A 26,013-nucleotide genomic window follows, 5' to 3' on the forward strand; every position below is an offset into this window, starting at 1 on the left:
ATGCAAAGAAAAATGAGAATGAGGAATCGAGTGATGCTACAACTCTCACAGAGAAGTGAAAGATGCCAAGGTGCTGGGGCTGATTCAGAGAGCAATTTCCGATGAGATCTTCCCTTGGATCTCTCACGAAGAAACCTCTAAGGGAGCTTGGGATATCCTGCTGCAAGAATTTCATGGTGACAAACAGGTTAGAAGTGTTAAATTACAAAGTCTTCATAGAGAATTTGAATATACCAGAATGAGAGATGATGAGTCCCTATTTGTTTATCTTACAAAATTGTTTGATTTGATAAATCAAATAAGAAGTTATGGAGAGGAATTGTCTAAAGAGAGAATTGTGCAGAAAGTGTTGATTAGTTTACCCTCTGCATATGATCCTATATGCTCGGTGATTGAACACTCAAGGGATATATATGTGATTGAGGTTCAAGAGGTAGTTGCCTCATTAAAAAGTTTTGCACAGAGATTTGAGATACATAATGAGAACAAGACTGAGAGAGCATTTGCAAGTCTAAGTATGAATCCCAAACTTGCCAATTCTTCTGGAAATCAAGGCAATCGATGCCAGAAGAATTGGAAACCAAAATTTAAAAAGTGGGATCAAAAGCCTGCTTACCAATTTGGGAAGCAAACTACAGCTGTAAAAGGTGGTAGAAACCCTTGTAGGCATTGTGATAAGTACCATTACAGAGAATGTTTTCTTAAAGGAAAACCTTAGTGTCACTGTTGTGGGAAAATTGGTTATATTGTAAGGGACTGCAATAATAAGAAAGGTGCTTAAGGTGTTCAGTAGCCAAATTTTGCAACTCAGGTTCCTTCCACACCAACCATGTTTTATGTAAATAATGCAGTTGACAAGAAGTCTATTGAAGATGTGTAATATGTGGATAGTGGTTGTAGTAACCATATGACTGGCAGAAAAGATGTGCTAGTTGATATTGACAGAAGCATAACTGCAAAGGTAAAATTGGGAACTGGACAATTGGTTGATGTTATTGGAAAAGGAAGTTTGGTGGTGGATACTAAGATGGGAATGAGGTATATTAAATAAATAATGCTTGTCTTAGGTCTTAAGGAGAATCTACTAAGTGTAGGGCAAATGATGGAGCATGGATACTTTTTGATTTTTGGAGATAATAAGGCTGAAATTTATGATGATTGCTCTCTTTCTCTCTCTCTAATCTGGTTGCTAAGGTGCCAATGAGAGGAAACATAAGTTTTCCTTTGAAACTTCAAATAGATTTGCATTTTGCATTAAGAGCAAGTGTGAGTAAGTCAACTTTGATCTGGCATAGAAAAAGGGGGCATCTGAATGTCAATACTTTGAAGCTGTTACATGAGAAAGAAATGGTGTTTGGATTGCTAGAAATCAAAAACACCAATGAAGTGTGTGAGGGGTGCATTCTTGGGAAACATTGTAAAGATTCTTTTTCAAGAGAGACAACAAGTAGGGTCACTATTCCACTGGAATTGGTACACACTGATGTTTGTGAACCAATGCAAACTGTTACAAATGCTGGAAATAGGTACTTCCTCACTTTTATAGATGATTGTACTTTGATATGTTGGGTTTACTTTTTGAGATACAAATATGAGGTGTTCAATGTCTTTAAGAAGTTTAAGGCTACTGTTGAACTACAAAGTGAGTATAAGTTGAAGAAACTGAGAAGTGACAGAGGAGAAGAGTATACATCCATTGAGTTCAACAGGTTTTGTGAAGCAATGGTAATGGAAAGGCAACTCACTATGGCATACTCACCACAGCAGAATGAAGTGGCTGAAAGGAAGAACATGACCATTGTGGAGATGGCTAAATGTATGATGTTTGAGAAGAAGATACCATTAGAGTTTTGGGCTGATGCAGTTAACACTGCAGTATATGTCCTAAATAAGTGTCCAACTAAGGCTTTGGACAAGAAAACTCCATTTGAAGCTTATAGTGGAAGAAAGCCAAGAATTAAGCATTTAAGGGTGTTTGGTTCTTTGTGTTATGCACATGTCCCAGAACAACAGAGACAAAAGCTTGACTTGTTTAGCATAAGGTGTGTGTTTCTGGGGTATAGAAACTATGAAAAAGGTTACAAGTTGTATAACATTGAATCTGGAAATGTGATTATATCCAGAGATGTAGTATTCAACGAGGAAGCAAGTTGGGATTGGAGTACACAGAAGGAATGTAGCATTTCAGTTCCACTCGCTGATGTTTACTGAGAAAGAAAATGAGATTGGTGAATCAAGCTTAACACGAGCTGAGATGTCAGAAATGGATGGTGAGACACCAAGAAGCGTTGATGAAACACAAGTTAGAAGTGGTACTACTGGAAAAAGTGAAAGGTCAGGTCCACATGATTTCGATCATACTCCACTAAAATATAAAAGCATTGCAAAAGTGCATGAAAGATGCAATCTGTGCATTATTGAACTTGAAACCTTTGAAAAACTGTTAAGGATGAAACATGGCAGAAAGCAATGGAGAGTGAAATTGCAATAATAGAGAAAAACAATACTTGGGAGTTGGTTAGTAGACCATCTGATAAACTAGTAATTGGTGTTAAATGGGTTTACAAAACCAAGTTAACACTTGATGGCTCAGTGCAGAAAAACAAAGCTAGATTGGTTGCAAAAGGATACTCTTAAAAGCCTGGAATATATTTCAATGAGACTTTTGCACCAGTTGCTAGGCTTGATACAATTAGAACATTGATTGCATTGGCTGCATAGAAAAGGTGGAAATTGTTCAAATTGGATGTGAAATCAACATTTTTGAATGGAGTATTGCATGAAGAAGTGTATGTTGATCAACCCCCTGGATTTGTGGTTAAGAACAAGGAGGTTGGAGTTTACAGACTCAAGAAGGCTTTATATGGTCTTAAGCAAGCTCTAAGAGCTTGGTATGAAGAAATCAACTCTTATTTCACTAAGGTTGGTTTTCAAAGAAGTCTCAGTGAAGCAACTTTATATGTAAAGATTGCTAAAAGTGGAGTACTCATTGTTTCACTATATGTGGATGATATCATCTACACTGGGAGTTCACAAGAATTGATGATGGAGTTCAAAACTGAGATGATGAGACAATATGAAATGACTGATCTTGGGTTGTTACATCATTTCTTGGGTTTATGTGCGATACAAACTGACACTTGCATTTTCTTCCACCAGAAGAAATATGCAAAGACACTACTGGATAAATTCGATCTCAAAGATTGCAAATCAGTTGCTACTCCTCTTGCAATAAATGAAAAGTTATCTACGACAGATAGATGTGAACAAGCTGATGAAAGCTTATATAGGCAGATAGTTGGAAGTCTGCTATATTTGACTGCTACAAGGCTGGACATCATGTTTGCAGCAAGTTTGGTAGCTAGATTTATGCATGGTCCTACCATAAAGCATATGAGAACTGCCAAGAGAGTACTTCGGTACATTCAAGGTACACTTGATTATGGTATATCATATGAGAAGAGGAAATAAGCAATGCTCATTGGCTACTGTGATAGTGATTGGTTAGGGAGTGAGGATGACATGAAAAACACGTCTGCATATGCATTTAACCTTAGATCAGGTGTATTTTCTTAGGCATCAGTCAAGCAAAGTAACGTTGCACTATCCACTGCAGAGGTTGAATATGTTAGTGCAGCAGAAGCCATTGCATAGGCAATATGGTTGAGATTTGTTCTCTCAGATTTTGGTGAAAAACAGGATGATGCTACACCAATTCTATGCGATAATACCTCAGCTACAACCATAACCAGGAATCCTATGAACCATCATAAGACAAGGCATATAAACAGGAGATTTCATTTCATCTGAGATGCTTTGCAAGATGGAGAGATCAATTTATTATACTGCAAAACTTCAGAGCAAACTGTAGATATTTTTACCAAGGCATTGGCCTGGGATCGGTTTGAATACCTGAGAAGAAAGCTTGGAGTAATCTCAGCTAAACACTTAGAAGAAAGTGTTGAAATATAAGTATTCTAGTTGAATACACTTGTATTTAGTTTCAGTTTACATATTTAAATGTGAGCCATTGAATTACATTCCAATTAGATTGCTAAGATGTAATCTTAGAGTTAATGACTTGTGTTGACACATGTAAGTATTTTATAGGGTAGATTGTATGAATGGTTGGATTTGAGTTTTGTATCATAGCGAAAGAATCTCTCTCTCTCTCTCTAACGGTAATATACCTCTCGCACATTTTGTGTGAGGTGTGAATGAATGAAAGCAACTTTCTGTAAGAACCTTCTCTTTGCAACTCTCTGAGCATTTTTTTTTACAATTCATTCCTTACCACAGATATCATAGTCTCTGAGATTCTAACATAAAATTCAAAGGTAGATATAATTATATAAGAAAATAGTTCTTTTGAAACCCAATACGTAACCATCTAAAGTGGTTTCAGCACAAAGATGAGTAAAATAGAAAGCAAATTGAGAGAAGAATGAAGAGCCAAAGTAGGCTACTTGAAACAAACTTAATATAAATTGTGTTTTGATCCTGGACATATCTAGTTTCAAAACATATAATATTTGCTCAAAAGAAAGCCATAAGAACCTGGAAATCAAGAGCCAAATAGGCTACTTGAAACATAGTTTTTCTTTGCAGAAAAATTAGTTTTTTGCAACTCATATGACAGCTTGTTTCTAATTCCATGTAGTCCAGTGATTATGTAATAAATAAATTAAAGAATCTGTTAATTTTGTAAATTTGCATTCTATAAATTGGAAAATAGTTGTATGAAAATTTGATGAAGCAAGCAGGAAGAATTATCAGAAAACTTATAGAGAGAGTTCATTGCTCTCAGTGCATTGGATTGTATTGAATCATCACTCACTCACACAAGAAGTGTGAAGGAATACACAGAAAATTTAACCACTAAGCTTCAAATGGTTCACATGAGCCTATGAGATAACAAACCGTATTAAGCAGCACATGCTTCACTTAAACCTTCTAACACAAAAGATATGTGGCACAACACAAGTCATTAAGATGTTTTAGTCTCAGCCGTGCATTGTAGCTAAGTGTTCATGCTATAACTAAAACTAAGAGAGTAAATTGTAGCAATAATCCCTCAACTTTAATCAAATTGGAGCAATGGTCCCTCAATTAAAAATCTATTACCATTGATCCCTTAACTTATTAAAATGTGTAGTTATGGTCTTTTTCATCAACTTCGTTAGAATTTTGTTAAAATAAGTTACGTTGGAATGATTATTGTTACAATAGGGTCTTTCAACTCATCAAAATGTGTAGCTATAGTTATTTTCAACTTCGTCAGAATTTTGTCAAAATGAGTTATGTTGGAAGGACTATTGCTACAATTGGTTAAAGTTGATGGACTATTGCTCTAATTGGGTTAAAGTTGATGGACCATTTTTCCAGTTGGATCAAAGTTAAGGGACCAATGGTAGTGAATTTTTAGTTGAGGGACCATAGTTGCACGTTTTAATGAGTTGAGGAACCAATGATAATAGATTTTTAGTTGAGAAATCATTGCTCCAACTAATGAAGTTAAGAGACCATTGCTACAATTTACTCTAACTAAAAACAAAACACTAAAAGCTTTACATAAAACTTGACATCCAAGCAATCTTCATCTCTGCAACAAGCTTAATCTCTAACAGAATCAAAACAGAAAGACCCATTGGTAGACCTGTAAACGGGTCGGGTTTATTGGGTTTGAGTCGGTTTCAACCCGACCTGTTAAGTTAACAGGTCATCCGAACCTAACCCGTTAAGCTAACGGGTCACCCGTTTCACCCGTTAACAATTATTATTATTATTTTTCATAGAGTTTATTTTTTGTTATTAAGACTTGACTGAAATTACTAAAATATTATCAACTAACAGGTGCTAAAGGATCTAACAAGTTGATCCAAAGTGACCCGTTAACGACCCGATCCATTAAGCATTTCTCCAAATGCTAATATTAATGGGTTGGATCGGGTCCAAAATGCTAGATCTACCCATTGGTTTCTCTCCAAGTTCTGCCTTCTGCGAACACAAAACTTTACGCCATATGATAACAAACACGAAATCATGTTTTTTGTCCTTCATGATTCAGACCCACATGGCTTACCACCTTCTTTTTTATCCTTCATGCCCTAATTCCTTCTTTTGTCCTCTCTCCCCTATCCGATTGTTCCCAATCTCCAATTCAGCCTCGTATTCTTTGAAATCGAGAAGCAAAAACCTGCAATAGCGGGTGAATTTCACAAACCCATTGAGCACTGAAACGGTGGGCTCACGTCACCTTCGTGATTCACAATCTGTTCATCCAAAAAGATTTGCGCTGGAAGATGACGGCCTCTTTGGAGCGAAGGGAGTAGTGCCAGGAGGAGGTGGCGGAGGGGGTGGAAAGGCGGCGGCGGGGGAGGAAGTTGGAGGTGGCGACCCACAAGGCAGTGTTCGAAGAAGGGGGTCTGGGTCCTCTGACGAGAATACTCGAATCTGGGTCGAACTGAAAGAGATGGCACCATTGTAATCTCTGAAGCACTGCGCAACTCGAATTGCGAAAGGAATGGCACCCTTGAAATCTCTGAAGGCAGAGAACCCAGTGGATTCAAGTATAAGAAGTAGGAGAATCATTTTCTCATTGGTTAATCACGGCAAGTAAATTCTCAAACTTTTTGTTTCTGGGTTTTGCCCTTTGCAATCTGCAATGTCAGGATTCCGAGATGGCACCCTAAAATTTCGGTGGATGAGAAATTTGAAAAACCTATTGGGGAGGGGTTTCAGTTGAACCTTTTGATTCTGCAATTGAGCTATATTGCAGCTTATGCATGTGAGCTTCTGAAAATGGAGGGACGGGGTTGGAGGCTTTGAAAAACGTGGAGGCTGGGGCGAGAGCGTTAGAAGAAATTCCAGATGGATTCTCCTGCACCAATTGGGAGCATTTTGCTGTATCAGGAGACATGTCAGGGTTTTAAGGATTCAGATTAAACGGAAAGTTCAAAAAAAAAAAAAAGAAAAAAAAAAAGAAAGGGATTTGAGGGTATAGATGGGCTTGACGAGGGTGGAATTAAGGGCAGATCTAAAAGACGTTAGGTGCTAGTTGGATGGCGGATTGAGACCTAGTGTCTAAGCATGAGCCTATGTAGATTAAAAGAATTCAAGTAAATTTATTATAGATTGTATAAATAGTGTCTATTTATACTTAAAAAATACATAATTGTATTGGGATGTATAAATTGCAAAATAAAATGACATATAGATATAAAGTATTAGAACATATTGAAAACAGGAGGAACAAGTATATAATGAGTGTTTATCCAAGTATTCCACAATTTTCTTACATTTTATTGACAAAATAAAATGCAATATGAAAGTTATTGATTTTCTGTCCAAGTGAGAGTCGAGACCCAGACAGGTTTAGACGAGCTAGGCAGGCGCTTAGGCAAGCTATGCGGATGCCTAAGCAGGTCTAGGGGCACTTTTTTAATTTTCAAATACTTATGGATTAATCGGAGTGGTAACTAATCGCCTAGCGACTATGTGGGTTCTAGGCAATGCTAGACAAAGATTTTTAGAACAACGCAACAGATTTTACCTTCCTCAAGCTGCTAGATATGTTTTTTAATTTTATAATGTCTACGTGGGGCCACATTGACATGTGGTGTCCAGTTATTGTTCATGTAGGCGCAACGTTGGGCATTAACAAAGGTTCTAAAGAAAAGCCTAACAAAAAGTATGACAATGTCCTACAATTCTCATTTAAATATGAGACTCAGATGGAAAAAAACCTGATGTATGAAAATTTAAAACCACGATACTTTATAGTAGTAAAGTGGGAATTACCCTTTATCTAATTACTTCTTACCATTTGAATTATAAAAACAAATAAAATTAACAATCTTGTAGCTTTATGAAACCAAAACCAACAATCATATCAATTTCAAACACACAACAAAGCCAACATACATAGGATCACAGTATGAAGCGAAAATGAGCAACATACTGGTTTATTTTTTTATTTTTTATTTTTTGAACACCACGTACTGGTTTATTAAGACCACATGCTTCTAGTATTTTCCTAGAAGCACATTGTTGACCACAAAATCCAAGTTTTTTATTGAAGAACCGTGGGGACCAGTGGCTTCTTCTGCTAACTTTTTCCACTCATTAGCCTTCCTTTTCATTTTCTTACCCTTCTCTCCTTCCATCAACTCTCTAACAAGCTTCTCCACTTCATCTCTCTTCACATCATTATCAATCTCCATCCCAGTCCCCAAACCATTGCAAGTATACCAACAATTTGTTTGCTGCTCCGCAAAGAACGGCCATGAGAGCATAGGCACTCCAGCTGTCACGCTCTCAATGGTTGAATTCCAACCGCTGTGTGTCAAAAACCCTCCAACTGATGGGTGGTTAAGTACTTCCTCTTGAGGACACCAACCTGCTATTAGACATCTTTCTTTGGTTTCGGCGACAAACTCAGGTGGCAAAATTGCTGATTCGCCGATGACCAAATCCGGCCTAATTACCCACAAGAAGTGATGCTTACTATTTGCAAGTCCCCAACCAAACTCCACAAGATGCTCTGGTGTCATGACCACCACACTCCCAAAGTTCACATAAACAACCGAGTTTGGTGCCTTGGTGTCGAGCCATGGAATGCACTCGGCTTCTTCTTTCCATAGGCTGTATCCCACAGACTTCAAAGGGTCTTCTTCTATTTGATTAATAAGCAACTGAAGAGGGCCAATGGGGTAGAGATGTGGAATCATGGATGAGATAGCATCCAAAATATCCTGCTCCAACGCTTCGAAAGTATGAATTACAACTGCCGAAGCTTTATGTGCTCTCTCAGTTGCTTCACTTGTTAAGGAAAACGCACTGTCATTCGGATTTGTGGTTCGTAGAAAGGTTGGAAGATCCCTTAGACGGATATCTTTCATTCCCGGTATCCAATCTATGACGGTGTCTAAGTAGCCATTGGATAGATACCTCTCATCTGCAACATTAAAAACGGTGTAAGTTCAGTTAAGTAAAAAAAAATGATAAACTAATTAGTTCTTCGTTTTCTTACACTTCCCCTCTACCTTTTAGTGGTGTAAATCCTTTTTCGGCAAGAGCACGATAATGCTTGAATCCCATGAAGCCACAAGCAGCAGTAGGAAAGAACAACACAATAGGAAGTCCAAGTTCTTCAGCAGCTGTGATTGAGAAGCTCATAAAACCATCTGAGACAATGCTGGTCACAGGAGGGGTATTGTTGGAAGCTGCAACAGCATTTAGTTTGGCGAGGAGACTTTGAAATGGAGCCAATAAATTGTTTTGAATGGCATCACAGATATCATAGATGTCTTGGGTTGAATCTGCTGAATCCGAAGGTGGCAGGCCATCGGGGATAGTTTCGAAATGGAAGTCCTTGAAGCCGTCTAAGGTATTGGGGCCTAAAGATTTGAGAAAGCGTCTGTGGTTGTATTCGGTGTTGACGAAGGTGATACGAATACCTCTGTGGTGTAGGAGCTTTGCAAATTTGAGGAGAGGCTTTATGTGGCCTTGATATGGGAATGGGAGGCATACAGCATGAGGCTTATGATTTGCAGCTACCTCCATTGAACCCATTACTATTCCTCAATCTTTTTTGCACTCGAAGTAATAGGCAGGTTGGAGATGTCTCTGCTCGTACTACTTAGCATCTATTTATGGAAAATGCTTGGGGAATCAACAACAATAACATTGGGTAAAATTACATTTTACCTCCTCAGGTTTGTGGTTGATTTTAATTCCTTACAACATTTTTAAAATATTTCAATTTCATATATTTATTTATCATTTTATTTCGATTTCATACATCTGTTAAATCCGTTAAGTAAACCATTAAATGATCATGTGGTGATGACATGGCTGCCAAATTGGTCATGTGGGGGTGGGGATGGGGTGTGCTCAGGGAAGAAGATGGGTTTCTTAAGAGCATTCCTGTATCCGACCATATCCATCAAGTATCTTATTTGATACTGCATTGGATATGGGATACTGTACTTGATTGACATGTCCATGCATCCATCGTAGACGATAACACAACGATGATATAATAATGACTGATCATGTCTGCAAGATTGCAACCAAAATGTCAAAATATGTTTATTGTAGCTAATTGCCAAAAATACTTTGGCTCCTTCCATTTCAAGGTGATACTAACTTTTAATTTATTTTTTCGGGTAATTACATACCACCTTAATTTTGGTTTACATAACAAACTCATACTTTATCATTTCATCATTGCAATACCATATATTGATTTACGAATTTGTAGCAATAATAGACCTCCGTTAGTCAATCTGTGAAATTGACCGTTAAGTGATAACGTGATAAATGTAGAGTTTATATTTTTTGCTAACATGACAGTTAGTACTCAATTGTGTCATGTAAATAAATAAATAAATAAATTTTAAAATAAATAAATTAAAAAGAGTGGGCCCCACCCACACATTGAATTCACAATCCAGCGTCTGCCCCGAACAGCCCTCCGCCCTCGTCGAACTCCCCGTCTTCGTCTCCGACCTCCACATTCACTAGCATTTAAATAAACCCTGTATCTAATACAACACGTGCAAAACTTAATCTATCGTTACAATTTTATGTGATCAATACAGAAAATCTATATAAAAATGCATGGCACATGATCATAGTTATATTATTTTTAGGATACAATTAATTAATTAGTTCAGTAGAAGAGCTGCCCATTTGACTTTGACAAAGACACAATATATATCAATGTAATTCCCCGGAATCCTCCACTCAAAAACCACTTAAAATATAAAGGGCATGGCATCTCATAATGTATTATAATTCCTAGAAAATCAGGAGGAAGATTTCACTTGGACGCTTGTCACCGTTTATTTAGACAAAGTCACTATTTTGACAAAGTCACAAAGACTAATAATACACATACAAAGAAACAGGTAGTATGATGAAAGAGATTTTCATTTTTCTTTTAAAATGAGAATTAGTTGGGGGTTTACATAACATTGAATTTTAACGATTTTTATTTTTTATTTTTTAAGTTGCACTTTATAGATTATCTTTACAAAATATTAGCTAAATCGAAAATATTTGGGTAAAGAAATTGACGAATATTTTGTTCTATAGAAAACAATGAAATTTTATCGTAATAATTAAATAGGCAAATAATTTAGGATAAAATTGAATTTTTACAAAGATGATCTATGAATTGAGATTTATAAAATAAACTATTCAAATCGTTGAAGTTCGATATAAAATGAGTCTCACAACTAATCTCTTTTAAATAAAAATAAAATCTCTTCTCTTAACCAGACACGTTTCTTTATATATGTGTTATTAGTCTTTGTGACTTGGTCCAAATAAACGGTCACAAGTGTCCAAGTGAAATCTTCCTCGTGATTTTCCAGGAATTATAATACATCATGACATGCCATGGCTTTTATTTTTTAAGTGGGTTTTCAGTAGACGAGCATGTGTGATCGCATTGATATATTTTTTGTCTTTGTCAAATGGCCGGGTGTTCTACTAAACTAATTAATTAACTATATCCTAAAAATAATGTAAGTATGCTCATGTGCCATGCATTTTTATATACACAAAATTGTATTGACAGAGTAATTTTGCATGTGATGTATTAGATCCAGGGTTTAATTAAATTCTGTAATCGCTGTGCAGATATATATGATTCTGTTGTTAATTTTAGATTAATTGTTAGTCTTTTAAATGACGAAGTTATAAAATCTTAAATTATGGGATTTGTAGTTCGAAAGTTTGTCGGTAGATCCCTTAAACGAATATCATTCATTCCTGGAATCCAATCTATTACCTTGTCCAAGAAGCCATTTGTCAAACAGCTCTCATCTACATATATAATTAACACTCAATTAAGAGTAATTAAATGAAATGAAACATCATACGTTTATAAACAAGAGATTTATTAATAGGACGAGTGATGGGCATGGGCTCTCCCAGAGTGTGTAGGACCGTACGTTTTTCGTTCTACACCTAATCCGACGAGCTAATATGGTTCAATACACTATTTTAATATTTTGTTAAAAAAAAAGGTTTAATCAATTAAATTGTGCAATTAACTTATTCAGATTATTTTTTTCACTACCTTTGAGTGGTGCAATACCCTTTTACACCAAAGTAGGGTATTGTTTATAGCCCATGAAACTGCTTGCAGAAATGGTAAAGAAGAGTACCAAAGGGAGTCCAAATTCTTCAGCAGCTGTGATTGTAAATGGCATGAAACCATCTGAGAAAATGCAAGTCACTGGAGGACTAACATTATTGATCGAAATCACCGCGTCATTGAGTTTTATGAGGAGGTCTCAAAACGGAGGCCAAAGAGACGTCTTGGGTGGCATCTTGGTTGGAGTCTGGTGGAAGGCCGTCTGGAATGGTTTCGAATCGAAAATCAGGCAAGCCATCGAGGGAGTAGGGTCCAAGGCATTTTAGAAAGCGGTTGTGGTTGAACTCTGTGTTGACAAAGGTTATATGAAAACCTCTATGGTGGAGTAGCTTTGAAAATTTAAGCATTGCCTTTATATGGCTTTGAGCTGGTGCTGGAATACAAACAGCATGCCTTGGAATCCATCATAGACTGTGCTTAGGCGTTTGTGCTTGCACTAAGCACAAATATATATAATATATGTATATATGTGCAGATTAGTACTGTTCCGAAAAGTAGACACAACTAAAGTCAAATTGAATACGTGCTCCTTTAAGACTTGCAGGTTACGCAAAAATTAATCTTGGGCGACAAGATAATTGACTAATTGTCTTTTGTTTCATAACGAAGGCATTCAGTGCAATCAAATTAGGAACCTTAAGGGTGTGTTTGTTTCATATCTCATTTTTAAGAAATTTCAATGTTATACGTCATTTACGAATTTTTTACATTTTCATACCTTCCGTCAGTTTTCTATCAATTCTTCCATTAAATAATGATGTGACTTGAGACGGGACTCACTCTCTATTAAAAATTAATAAATTAATTAAATATTAAAAAACTAAAAAAATCATTTTTAATATTTTTTTTTTGCATGGCGGACCCACCCCTCACCCTTTCTTCCCCCTCTCGTCTTCACCAAACCCAAAATCAACCAGATACCATCCCAAACCCAGATCCCACTCCCTGCTATCGTTCTCCGCCACATCCCTCAATGCCCACTCCTCCCTCACCTCCCTCAACGCACCCACTCCTCCCTCACATCCCTTTAGGTACTGTTTGGTAAGTGGGACGGGACGGAATAGAGTGGGACAAGGCGTTCCGTCCCACGTTTGGTGCGCCTAAAACGGGTGGAACGAGCTGTTCCACGGGACGAGTTTTGGGTGAATTTTCGTTCCACCTCACCCCCCTGGAACGACTCGTTCCACATCCGTGTAATACAAAATTATAACCTCTCCGTCTCCTTCTTCTTCCTCCTTGTTTCCATCCGAGGGCATCTTTGTTCCCGCTCCGTTCCGTTCCGTCCTGTCCCGTCCCATTCCTTTCCGTCCTGTCTCGTCCCATTCCGTTCCGTTCCGTCCCGTCCCGTCTGCATACCAAATGATACCTAGCGCACCCACTCCTCCCTTACCTCCTTCTACGCCCTCTCTCTGCTGCCACTTTCCGCCATATCCAACAAATCCGCCAAAATCCTTACGCCGGAAACCCTCTGAAATGCTTCCTCGCTCTCCTTGTACCCGACCACCTGCACAATCACCGTCGTGGTGTCTTTTGTGTTGTACTGAAGCAGAGAGATTTGAGGGTTTTGAGGGGCAGAGGAAGAAGGCAGAAATGGTAGTGGAGCAGAAAGAGGGCTGATTGACCCGATTTGGTGAAGGCAAAGTCGGAATCAGATAGGAAGTCGGTTGATGGCGGTGTGGAGGGAGGGAGGGAGTCGAGCGATGGCGTGGCATGGGTAAGGTGGGTGAGTGACAGCTGAAGTTGGTCAGCAAAGTCGGAGAAGGGCGGGGGAGGACGAAGAGACTGGCGGTAGTGATCGACACAGAGGGTACGGGATGGGTGGGATCTGGGTTTGGGGAAGATGAGATGGGTGGGTTTTGGGTTTGGAGAAGATGGGATGGGTGGGATTTGGGTTTGGGTGGGATAAGGGTGGGTCCCCCATGGAAAAAAAATATTAAAAATGATTTTTTTTTTTTTAGTTTTTAAATATTTAATTAATTTCAAGTCACGTCACTATTTAACAGAAAACTAACGGAATGTATGAAATTGTAAAAAAATTGTAGATGAGGTATGACATTGAAATTTTTTTAAAGATGAGGTATGAAATTGTGATTGATCCAATAATTGAGGTAATTTTATGTAATTTACCCTAAACAAAATTAGACATAGTAGCCAGTAGAAAGTTGTTACTTTTAATTTGAATTGAGAAATGTCAAAGACTACAAGACAAGGTTTTGAAGATCCACATTCAACAAGAAATTTTTTAGTGTGATCGGTACATAGGATAGTACATTACGTGTTACTATATAAATGGTGAGATACGTGTATTAAAAAATTAATAACTTAAAAAATAATTTTTTTTACCACTTATATAAAAACACGTAATGTACCATTCATATTGTGATCACAGTGAAAATTCTCTCCACATTCCACATCATTACGAGGTAAAATTTATATTTATCTAATAGATATGACAACCAATGGATTTCAAAGTTTACTTTTATTAAAAACAGAGAGAGAAAGCAAGGAGAGAAATAATTGAGGCTTATTCTGTCATTTTGTGGAGATATTTTTCAGTTTCAGTACAACTTTCAATGGATAATATGTGCGTGCGTTACATCGTAGTGCATATATGCCTAACAATGCGCGTATTATTTGATGACTATATGAGACTCGAGTAGAAGCGTGGGTGTAAGTGAAACCTTAACAAGTGTTATAAATAACTTATTGTATGGTATTGAAACACAATTATTTAATTTGATAATTTTTAATAATTATTTCATGTCGCATTCATATAATAAATAGCTTTATATCACAATCTTCTAAAATATTACGACCTCATCTATCAGACCTCGTTTATTATATTGCATTTTATTTCGAAGCTGTATAATTAATAAATAGCCCTTATAATACATTTTGCGGCCTTGTCTATAATTTTTTTTCTTTTTGTTGTTTTTTGTCCTCTTCTGTATTGCTAAAATATTTTTTTAGCATCTGAGTTTTCTCTGCAAATGATTGTAATTTAAGCATTCAATTCTAGTTCTGAAGGCCAACAACAACAAAACAATAACCAAAAAAAAAAAAAAACCAATTATTAACAATAAATTTTGCACGGATGCGTGGCATCTAACTTTATCTTAGTAACACTTGATTCACTAAATTGTCTAAGTTTTTTGATGAAGATCCATGTGGACTGGTAGCTTCTTCTGCATGTTCTTTCCACTCCACCACTCTATTTTTCATCTTCTTACCCTTCTCCCCATCCATTAATTCTCTAACAAGCTTCTCTACTTCATCCCTCTTCACATCATTACTAATTTCCATGCCAATGCCCCATTCGTTGCAACTATAGCGGCAGTCCATCTGCTGGTCGAAGAAGAATGGCCAACAGAGCATAGGCACTCCTGCGGTCAGGCTCTCAATAGTTGAATTCCAACCACTGTGTGTCAAAAAACCTCCCACTGATGGATGGTTGAGGACTTGCTCCTGTGGGCACCAACTTGCCATTAGACTTCTTTCCTTTGTTTCAGCCACAAACTCAGGTGGCAAAATATCGGATTCACCATTAACAAGATCAGGCCTAATTACCCAGAAGAAGGGCAACTTGCTGTTTGCAAGTCCCCAACAAAACTCCACAAGTTGTTCAGACGTCGTGACTATTACGCTGCCGAAATTCACATACACAACTGAGTTTGGCTCCCTAGTGTTTAGCCATTGGAGGCACTCAGTTTCTTCTTTCCATAGACTGTATCCAATATTCAAGGGGTGTTCTGGTATCTGATCAAGATGTAATTGAAGAGGGCCAATGGGATACACAAGTGGAAGCATAGATGAGAGAGCATCCAAAACATCTCGCTCCAAGGCGTCAAAAGTATGAAGAATCACTGCTGAAGCTTCACGGACTCTATCGGTTAATTCCATCATGAAGTTAAACATTATGTCATCGGGATTTGTTGTTCGAATGAAGGTTGGGAGATCCTTTAAACGAATATCCTTCATTCCTGGAATCCAATCTATGACCTTGTCCAAATAGCCATTTGTCAAATAGCTCTCCTCTACAAAAAAAAAAAAAAAAAACAGAATTTTCATTTGCATGTTTAGAAACAAGGAATTAAGAGCGAACCATAAATTCAATAAAGCTTCAGTAGTTCTGTATATAATATATTTCGCCTTTGAGTGGTGCCAGGCCATTTTCGATCAAAGCACGACATTGTAGAAGTCCCATGAAGCTGCTGGCAGCAATAGTGTAGAACAGTACTATAGGGACTCCAATTTCTTCAGCAGCTGTGATCGTGGATGTGGACATGAAACCATCCGAAACTATGCAAGTCACTGGAGGATTGTTGGACGTTGTTATGGCATCGTTGTTGAGCGCATTGAGGAGGTCATGAAACGGAGCCAAGAAATTTTGTTTTCTTATGGTATCAACAAGCAAAGTGAGATCCTGTGTGGTATCTCCATCTGAATCTGAGAGGCCATCTTGGATGGCTGCAAACCGAAAATCAGGTAAGCCATCAAGGGAATGGGAGCCTAAAGATTTTAGAAAGCGCCTGTGGTTGTACTTGGAGTTGACGAAGGTAATATGAAAACCTCTATGGTGGAGGAGCTTTGCAAATTTAAGCATTGCCTTGATATGGCTTTGAGTCGGAATTGGAATGCAAACAGCATGAGGCTTAGTAGCTACTGCTGTGGAATCCATTTTAGGTTTTGCGTTTGCATTGCAGCGGTTGCAGTAATGCAGACTATTTATGATGCTAACTAAGCTACTTTTCAACATCTACTGTTTTGTCTTCTTGTGCAGACAGGTAAATTTAAAGAGATATGAAAGAAAATAGGCAAGGTTTTGAAAAAGTTTTAACGAAAAGCTCACGGTCCTGTTCATTTTAATGAAAAATCATATTTTTACATTAAAAATCAATCCTGATATTATTCACTTTACCCTTTATTTTAGCTTTATTATTAAAACTCAAAAATTTCAAACTCTTTTCATTAATTTTCCTTTTGAAAAAATCTTTTTGCAGATTGACTTAATCGTAGATTTTGACAGAAAGTGAAAAAAAAAACTGAATCTTTCATTCATTGATTAGAATCATACATCGAGAGAGTATTTATACATACATCAAACGAGTGTTGACTCAGCACTTTAACTTAGCAATAGCTGGTCACAAAATTAAGGCCTGAGGTGATTCTAAAAAAAAAGCTTTGAAAAACCAGCTTTTTTTTCACATCTGTTTTACATAAAAGTTTACTAAACACTATAATACTGTTTTTTTTTTTTCAAAAGCACTTTTACAAAAAAGTTTACCAAACACTCTGCTGCTTTATTTCACAGTTGCTTATTCTCACAGCACAGCAGAAACAGTTTTTTTTCAAAACACAGCAATATTAAATCAGCCCTAACTCTAACAATACTAACTAGCTACCAGTAGTAATCTGATGTAGGTGATGTTCATGATTAGTTTGTGAACCTGCAGTACTTGTATCAGATTTGGTCCCCAACGAATATCCGTGCAATGAAAAAATTCAATTGAGAAAGACACAACGGCAACTATTTGATCGCAACTTCACGGGCCCCTTATTTGATAGAGAAAGAGAAATGCCTTACAATAGTGTAAGGATTAAGAAATCTACAGGGAAGATGATTTACAATAATTAGTGGAATCGGACTTCGTGGCTTCTTCTATTCTTCTGTCATTTTGTTTTATATTGCTGAAATAATACTTTACCATCTCAATTTTCTTTGGTTATATCCTATATTCACAATGCATTGATTCTTCTATTCTTGTCGATAGTGCTGGAGTTGTTATTCTAAATTTCTATAAAAATTGGATGCTGTATTGTATCTTTCAGTAATTTATTGTAGATCCTAAAACCACGGCAGGAGAAAATCATGTGTGCCACCCGTGAGTATACCCGTGTGTCTGCATCTGTTGTCATGTGACACCGGTGACAGGGGAGAATCTCTCAGCACACATAGCAAATAATGTAACATCAAGTTCAACCTGAAACTAATATCTAGACAAATTTGAAGATGGTGGCTGGCTAAACATGTTGCTAATTTATTAAACCAACAACTTCTACGAATGCAGTGCATGTTTCTTGGTTGTTCTTAAGCAGAACGTCTGGATTTTTCTGAAGTTTGAATTTGATTCCCTAATTTTTCCAAGTTTGCAGATGAAGAACCATGTGGCATCTGATTGAGAAGTAACTGGAGAGGGCCAATGGCATAAACAGGTGGAGACAAACTTGAGAGGGCATCCAAAACATCTTGCTCCAATGCATCAAAAGGGTGTATAATAATTGCTGAAGCTTCATGAACTCTATTCATTACTTCAAAGATGTTAAAATTTTATCATTGCGATTTGTTTTTACAAAGTCTTTGGGGAGATCCCTCAAACGGAAACTTTTCATTCTTGGAATCCAATCTATAACCTTGTCCAAATGGCCATTTGTCAAATAACTCTCATCCACAACAGGAAATTTTTTATACACATTTTATAAATAAGCAATTCAAAGAGCCAACCATAAAAATCAGTGTGTTCAATAGTTGTATATATTTAGTGTTGAGTGTCCCTTTTCGTAAAAACACGAAGTTGAATGAGCTTATGAAGCTGCATGCAGCAATAGTGTAGAACAGTACAATAGGGACTCCAATTTCTTCAGCAGCAGCGATTGTGAATGTGGATAATGAAACCATCTTAAATTATGCGCATCACTGGAGGATTGTTGGATGTTGATGTGGGCATCATTGTTGAGTTCATTTAGGAGGGCACGAAAGGGAGCCAACAAGTTCTGTTTTCTGACATAGTCGGCAAGCAAAGTGAGATCTTGGGTGGTATCTTCATCTTATCTGGAAGGCCGTCTGGGATGGCTTCGCACGAAAATCAGGCAAGCCATCAAGGGAGTTGGGGCCGAGAGATTTAAAAAAGCGCTTGTGGTTGAACTCCGTGTTGACAAAGGTGATATGAAAACCTCTGTGGAGGAGGAGACCTTGATATGGCTTTGAGCTGCAACTGGAATACAAACATCATGAGGCTTGCAGTGGTTGCATAATGCAGAACATTTATAGTCCTAGTGAGAACTTTTCAATATGTTTGTGTGGCGGTAGTTGAGATTTCGCAATAAAATCAATTGGCAAATTAGGGAGTAATTCAACTCTTTTTGCGTACATGCAAAGTGTATGACATTTTCGTTTTCTCACACGTTTTCTCACGTGTGGCAAATTTTTAAGAAAGACATGTGGATTACCAAACTTAGTGGTGTGGAATACATGTGGACGTTTGGCTTCACATGTGAGCCAATCTATTCTGATTCCATGAATCACATACAAGATTTCTTAAAATTCATGTTGAGACATTTCTTCACATCCTTACATTCCTATTCTTATCTTTACGCCAGTTCAGGCAGTGAAATATATAATCTTGTTTGAGGAATCTTAAATGAGTGATTCAAGTTGAATAACAAGTCAATTGTATCGTAATAACAAAATAATCAGAAAGTCATTTGGGTGTGATCATATGCTTGATGTGAAAGACACATAAACTATGTAATATAAGGAATGCTAGAGAAAACTGTTTTGAAGAAAGTCCTTTGGGGCCTTTGATTGCCCAAGGTAGGATTGTATTTGGCTATTTAACACCAATTCCAACTTGAACTAAACATGAGGTTAATTAACGACGGAATTAATTCGAATTACAACTTTTTTTGAGAAATTTGGGAAAATAATTAGAATTTGGGCCTCGTATAAAATTATAGTAATGATTTTAATTTTATGTAAGTATAACTCAAAGTTATTATGGAAGTATTAATATACCCTTAAAAGTACTATTACATAAAGTTGTCACTTGCAATTATTAGCTATGATCACAATGAGGAAGAATTATGAGTTCAAAGTGGATAGACCGAATAAGGATCGTTTGGAAGTTAGATATATAGATGATAATGGCAAGTGATGACTTCGTGCTATATATAAAAGTTTTATTTACATCTTCACTTTCGTAAAAAGCATAAAATAATTTTCACTTAGTATTACGGTCTAATAGTATTCATTTTCACTTGTAAGTGAAAAATTTTAGATTTGATTATAGCCGCCAAAAGCGAGTTTGAACTGTATTATTGCTAACCCATTGCGAGGCTAAGCCCACCCCTTTTCCCTAGTATAGATAATACCATTTGTTCAAAAAAAAAAAAAAGCATAAAATAACTTCAATTATTAGACCCTGGTATATAAAAGGATCCTTTTCTTTGGAATTCTAGGGATCTCATGATCGGGATCGTTCATCGTACATCGTACGGTCATAAATCATTTTAAAATTTAAAATTTAAAATTAAATATAAATGATACCTAAAGAAAACTAACTGTCCAATATACGATGAACGATCTCGATCACGAGATTCCTAAGATCCACAAAAAAAAGTACATGGCGAGGATCCTTTTCCTATAAAAGGTTAATCAATCATGCAGCTACAATGAATATATGGGTCGCCGGATCCTTTTCATGTATAAGGTTCTTCAATCATGCAGCCACAACGAATATGGGTCGCCGGATCCTTTTCCTATATACGGTTCTTCAATCATGCAGCTACAATGAATATATGGGGTAACATATTAATGTTACGTGTCGGGTGTCCCATGTATTGGTCATGATGCACAACCACTCTACCAAACAAGCAGACAAACATTTGACGTTGGCGGGCCCATCATTTATTAGAGGGTATCTTAAAGAAACATTTCTAGTATTGTTTACTTTTAATGAAAATGATATTTTTACCTTGAAAAGTTACTCTTGGTACTATTTACTTACATTTTATTTTGTCATTTTTATTAAAGCTAAAGTTTTTGAGGATTTTTCATTAGTTTTCCTTTTATTCTTTTATATGATGCTGAGAATACTATATACTCATATAGTTTGAAAACTTAGAATTAGTTTGGGATTGTGGTACTTTAAAATAATAATAATAATAATAATAAATTTGTTTATTAAAAAATTGGAACATTAAATATGTTTGGTAAAATAAAAAAAGAATTGTTTTGAAAAAAAACTATTGTCGATGACAGTAAAAAAGACATAGAAAAACAAAAGCATGGTCAACCATGCTTCTAAAAAAGTTTTGTTTTTTTTTTTCCAAAGCATAGCGAACAATGCCTATTTAATGAAATTTGCAAATAACAGGTATACTCCCGCATATTTTACAAAATCACAATAATTGTTCCTTCGTTATTTTATTTGACAATTATTATATCATATTTAGTATCATATTTTTTAAGTCATTCATATTCAGAGCAAATTTATATAAAATATTATCAAAATATTATTGACATTGTTTTTTTTTTTTTTTTTTGGTTAAAAGCATTTTTACAAAAAAAAAAAAAAAAGGTTTACCAAATACTCAACAATTTTGTTTTACAGTCGCTTATTTACACCACACATAGAAACATTTTTTTTTTTAATTACAACAATACCAAACTAGTCCTTAGAACAATAATAATATGGGTAATTTTGAGATAGTACTAAACCACATACCGACATTTATTTATTTTTAATTAGGAACGATATTCAACACTTATGGAAGAAAGAGTTCTAAATTACATAGTCTAGCATCTAGGTTTTTCTTAGTAGAACTTGATTCACTAAATTGTCTAAATTTTTGTATGAAGAACCATTTGGCCCGGTAGCTTCTTTTGCAAGTTTCTTCCACTCCATGACCTTATTTTTCAACTTCTTACCCTTCTCTCCCACCATTAACTCCTTGACAAGCTTCTCTACTTCATCCCTCTTCACATCATTACTAATCTCCATCCCAATGCCCCATTCATTGCAAGTATAGTGGCAGTTCATTTGCTGGTCGGAAAAGTATGGCCAACAGAGCATAGGCACTCCTGCAGTCAGGCTCTCAAATTAGGGAGTAATTCAACTCTTTTTGCGTACATGCAAAGTGCATGACATTTTTGTTTTCTCACACATTTTCTCATGTGCAGCAAATTTTCAAGAAAGACATGTGGATTACCAAACTTAGTGGTGTGGAATACATGTGGACGTTTCGCTTCACATGTGAGCCAATCTATTATGATTCCATGAATCACATACAAGATTTCTTAAAATTCATGTTGAGACATTTCTTCACATCCTTACATTCCTATTCTTATCTTCACGCCAGTTCAGGCAGTGAAATATATAATCTTGTTTGAGGAATCTTAAATGAGTGATTCAAGTTGAATAACAAGTCAATTGTATCGTAATAACAAAATAATCAGAAAGTCCTTTGGGTGTGATCATATGCTTGATGTGAAAGACACACAAACTATGTAATATAAGGAATGCTAGAGAAAACTGTTTTGAAGAAAGTCCTTTGGGGCCTTTGATTGCCCAAGGTAGGATTGTATTTGGCTGTTTAACACCAATTCCAACTTGAACTAAACATGAGGTTAATTAACGACGGAATTAATTCGAATTACAACTTTTTTTGAGAAATTTGAAAATATAATCAGAATTTGGACCTCGTATAAAATTAGAGTAATGATTTTAATTTTATGTAAGTGTAACTCAAAGTTATTATGGAAGTACTAATATAGCCTTAAAAGTACTATTACACAAAGTTATCACTTGCAATTATTAGCTATGATCGCAATGAGGAAGAATTATGAGTTCAAAGTGGATAGACCGAATAAGGATCGTTTGGAAGTTAGATATATAGATGATAATGGCAAGTGATGACTTCGTGCTATATATAAAAGTTTTGTTTACATCTTCACTTTCGTAAAAAGCATAAAATAATTTTCACTTAGTATTACGGTCTAATAATATTCATTTTTACTTGTAAGTGAAAGATTTTAGTTTCGATTATAGCTGCCAAAGGCGAGTTTGAACTGTATTATTGCTAGCCTTTGCGAGGCTAAGCCCACCCCTTTTCCCTAGTATAGATAATACCATTTGTTCAAAAAAAAAAAAAAAAAAAAAGCATAAAATAACTTCAAGTATTAGACCTGGTATATAAAAGGATCCTTTTCCTTGGAATTCTAGGGATCTTATGATTGGGATCGTTCATCGTACATCGTGCACAACCACGCTACCAAACAAGCAGACAAACGTTTTACGTTGGCGGGCCTATCATTTATTATAGGGTATATTAACGAAACACTTCTGGTATTGTTCACTTTTAACGAAAATGATATTTTTACTTTGAAAAGTTACTCTTGGTACTATTTACTTACACTTTATTTTGTCATTTTCATTAAAGCTAAAGTTTTTGAGGACTTTTCATTAGTTTTCATTTTATTCTTTTATATGATGCTGAGAATATTGTATACTCATATAATTTCAAAACTTAGAGTTGGTTTGGGATTGTGGTACTTTAAAATAATAATAATAAATCTATTTATTAAAAAATTTGAACATTAAATATGTTTGATAAAATAAAAAAAGAATTGTTTTGAAAAAAACTATTCAAAAGCATGGTCAACCATGCTTCTAAAAAAGGATTTTTTTTTTTTTTCAAAAAGCATAGTGAACAATACCTATTTAATGAAATTTGCAAACAACAAGTATACGTACTCCCGCATATTTTACAAAATCACAATAATTGTTCCTTCGTTATTTTATTTGGCAATTATTATATCATATTTAGTAGCATATTTTTTAAGTCATTCATATTCAGAGCAAATTTATATAAAATTTTATCAAAACACTATTGACATTGTTTATTTTTTTTTTTGGTTAAAAGCATTTTAAAAAAGAAAAAAAAGTTTACCAAATACTCAACAATTTTTGTTTTACAGTTGCTTATTTACACAGCACACAGAAACATTTTTTTTTTTTAATTACAGTAATACCAAACTAGTCCTTAGAACAATAATAATATGGGTAATTTTGAGATAGTACTAAACCACATACCGACATTTATTTATTTTTAATTAGGAACGATATTCAACACTAATGGAAGAAAGAGTTCTAAATTACATAGTCTAGCATCTAGGTTTTTCTTAGTAGTACTTGATTCACTAAATTGTCTAAATTTTTGTATGAAGAACCATTTGGCCCGGTAGCTTCTTTTGCAAGTTTCTTCCAGTCCATGACCTTATTTTTCAACTTCTTACCCTTCTCTCCCTCCATTAACTCCTTGACAAGCTTCTCTACTTCATCCCTCTTCACATCATTACTAATCTCCATCCCAATGCCCCATTCATTGCAAGTATAGTGGCAGTTCATTTGCTGGTCGGAAAAGTATGGCCAACAGAGCATAGGCACTCCTGCAGTCAGGCTCTCAATTGTTGAATTCCAACCGCTGTGAGTTAAAAATCCTCCTACTGATGGGTGGTTCAGGACTTGCTCTTGTGGGCACCAACTTGCTATTAGACTTCTTTCTTTTGTTTCGGCAACAAACTCAGGCTGCAAAATTGCGGATTCACCAACTACAAGATCAGGCCTAATTACCCAAAAAAAGGGCAATTTACTATTTGCAAGTCCCCAACCAAACTCGACAAGATCTTCAGGCTTCATGACTGCTACACTGCCAAAATTTACATACATGACAGAATCTGGCGCCTTAGCATTTAGCCACTCAAGGCATTCAGTTTCTTCTTTCCACAGACTGTATCCAATATTCAATGGGTGTTCTGTTATCTGGTTGAGATGCAATTGAAGAGGGCCAATGGGATAAACAAGTGGAAGCATAGATGAGAGCGCATCCAACACATCTGTCTCCAAGGCATCAAAAGTATGAATAACAATTGCTGAAGCTTCATGAGCTCGATCCGTTCCTTCCATCTTGAAGTTAAATGCGATGTCATCGGGATTTGTGGTTCGAAAAAAGGTCGGGAGATCCTTTAGACGGATATCTTTCATTCCTGGAATCCAGTCTATAACTGTTTCCAGATATCCATTTGTCAAACAGCTCTCATCTACAACAAGAAAATTTCATTTGCATTTTTAGGAAATAAGCAAGAGTTAACCACAAATTAAGCAATTGCTTCAACATTTACATATATTTCACCTTTGAGTGGTGCAAGTCCTTTTTGAACCAAAGTGCGAAATTGCATAAAGCCCATGAAAGCGCACGCTGCAAAAGTGTAGACCAGCACTGAAGGGATTCCAACCTCTTGTGCAGCTGTGATTGTGAATGGGGACAAGAAACCATCTGAAACTATGCAAGTCACTGGTGGATTGTTGGATGTTGATATGGCATCATTGTTGAGTTTATTGAGGAGGCCACGAAAGGGGGCCAAGAAATACTGCTTTCTAATAGAGTCAGCAAGCAAAATGAGATCTTGGGTGGCATCTTCATCTGAATCTGGAAGGCCATCTGGGATGGCTTCGAACCGGAAATCAGGCAAGCCATCTAGGGAGTCAGGTCCTAGAGATTTAAGAAACCGCTTGTGATTGAACTCCGTGTTGACAAAGGTAATATGAAAACCTCTACTGTGCAGGAGTTTTGCGAATTTTAGCATTGCCTTGATATGGCTTTGAACCGGAATTGGAATGCAGACAGCGTGAGGCTTAGTAACTACTGCTGTGGCATCCATTTTAGATAATGTGTCTGCATTGCAGTGCAGTGCAGATTATTTATAGTACTGCTGTGCTAGTAGTGAGCTACTTTTCAACATATATGTGGTTCAAGTTGAATGATAAACACACTCTTTTTCTCCTTCTGCACATCTTGTTAAATCATTTCTGTTGTTTTGTTTGATTTAGTCAACCTGATGACAAAAAATAAAGAGTAGTATGTAAGAGACTAAAAATGGTGTGTGAAAATCAACTCTCATTGCTAAAACTTTTTGTAATCATCTTAATTTTCATTGGTTATATGTGAATTAGTTCTTCAAGTACTTAGAGAGCGGTTGTCGCTATGTAGAGAGCCAGCTAACGTTG

General features: G+C 36.2%; 3 protein-coding genes across 3 annotated transcripts; all 3 read right to left on the reverse strand.

Moving 5' to 3' along the window:
• Nucleotides 1-7,876: 7,876 nt before the first annotated feature.
• LOC125474144 (7-deoxyloganetin glucosyltransferase-like) lies at nt 7,877-9,990 on the reverse strand. The gene is made up of 2 exons (XM_048577589.1): nt 9,045-9,990; nt 7,877-8,956 (listed from the first exon to the last, which is right to left on the reverse strand). Exons 1-2 carry the CDS (start codon nt 9,571-9,573, stop codon nt 8,025-8,027), a joined length of 1,461 nt encoding a protein of 486 aa, XP_048433546.1. The 5' UTR covers nt 9,574-9,990; the 3' UTR covers nt 7,877-8,024.
• A 5,157-nt stretch (nt 9,991-15,147) lies between these two features.
• LOC125474502 (7-deoxyloganetin glucosyltransferase-like) lies at nt 15,148-16,883 on the reverse strand. The gene is made up of 2 exons (XM_048578316.1): nt 16,319-16,883; nt 15,148-16,203 (listed from the first exon to the last, which is right to left on the reverse strand). The coding sequence occupies exons 1-2, from the start codon at nt 16,845-16,847 to the stop codon at nt 15,281-15,283; spliced, it is 1,452 nt and encodes a 483-aa protein (XP_048434273.1). The 5' UTR covers nt 16,848-16,883; the 3' UTR covers nt 15,148-15,280.
• A 7,138-nt stretch (nt 16,884-24,021) lies between these two features.
• On the reverse strand, nt 24,022-25,733 carry LOC125474503 (7-deoxyloganetin glucosyltransferase-like). The gene is made up of 2 exons (XM_048578317.1): nt 25,139-25,733; nt 24,022-25,046 (listed from the first exon to the last, which is right to left on the reverse strand). The coding sequence occupies exons 1-2, from the start codon at nt 25,665-25,667 to the stop codon at nt 24,118-24,120; spliced, it is 1,458 nt and encodes a 485-aa protein (XP_048434274.1). The 5' UTR covers nt 25,668-25,733; the 3' UTR covers nt 24,022-24,117.
• Nucleotides 25,734-26,013: the final 280 nt, after the last annotated feature.

This window comes from the organism of the source record quoted next, unplaced genomic scaffold, assembly GCF_019419815.1.
Source record: "Pyrus x bretschneideri cultivar Hongxiangsu unplaced genomic scaffold, Pyrus_bretschneideri_v1 Contig12, whole genome shotgun sequence".
In the NCBI taxonomy this organism is placed as follows: Eukaryota; Viridiplantae; Streptophyta; class Magnoliopsida; order Rosales; family Rosaceae; genus Pyrus; species Pyrus x bretschneideri.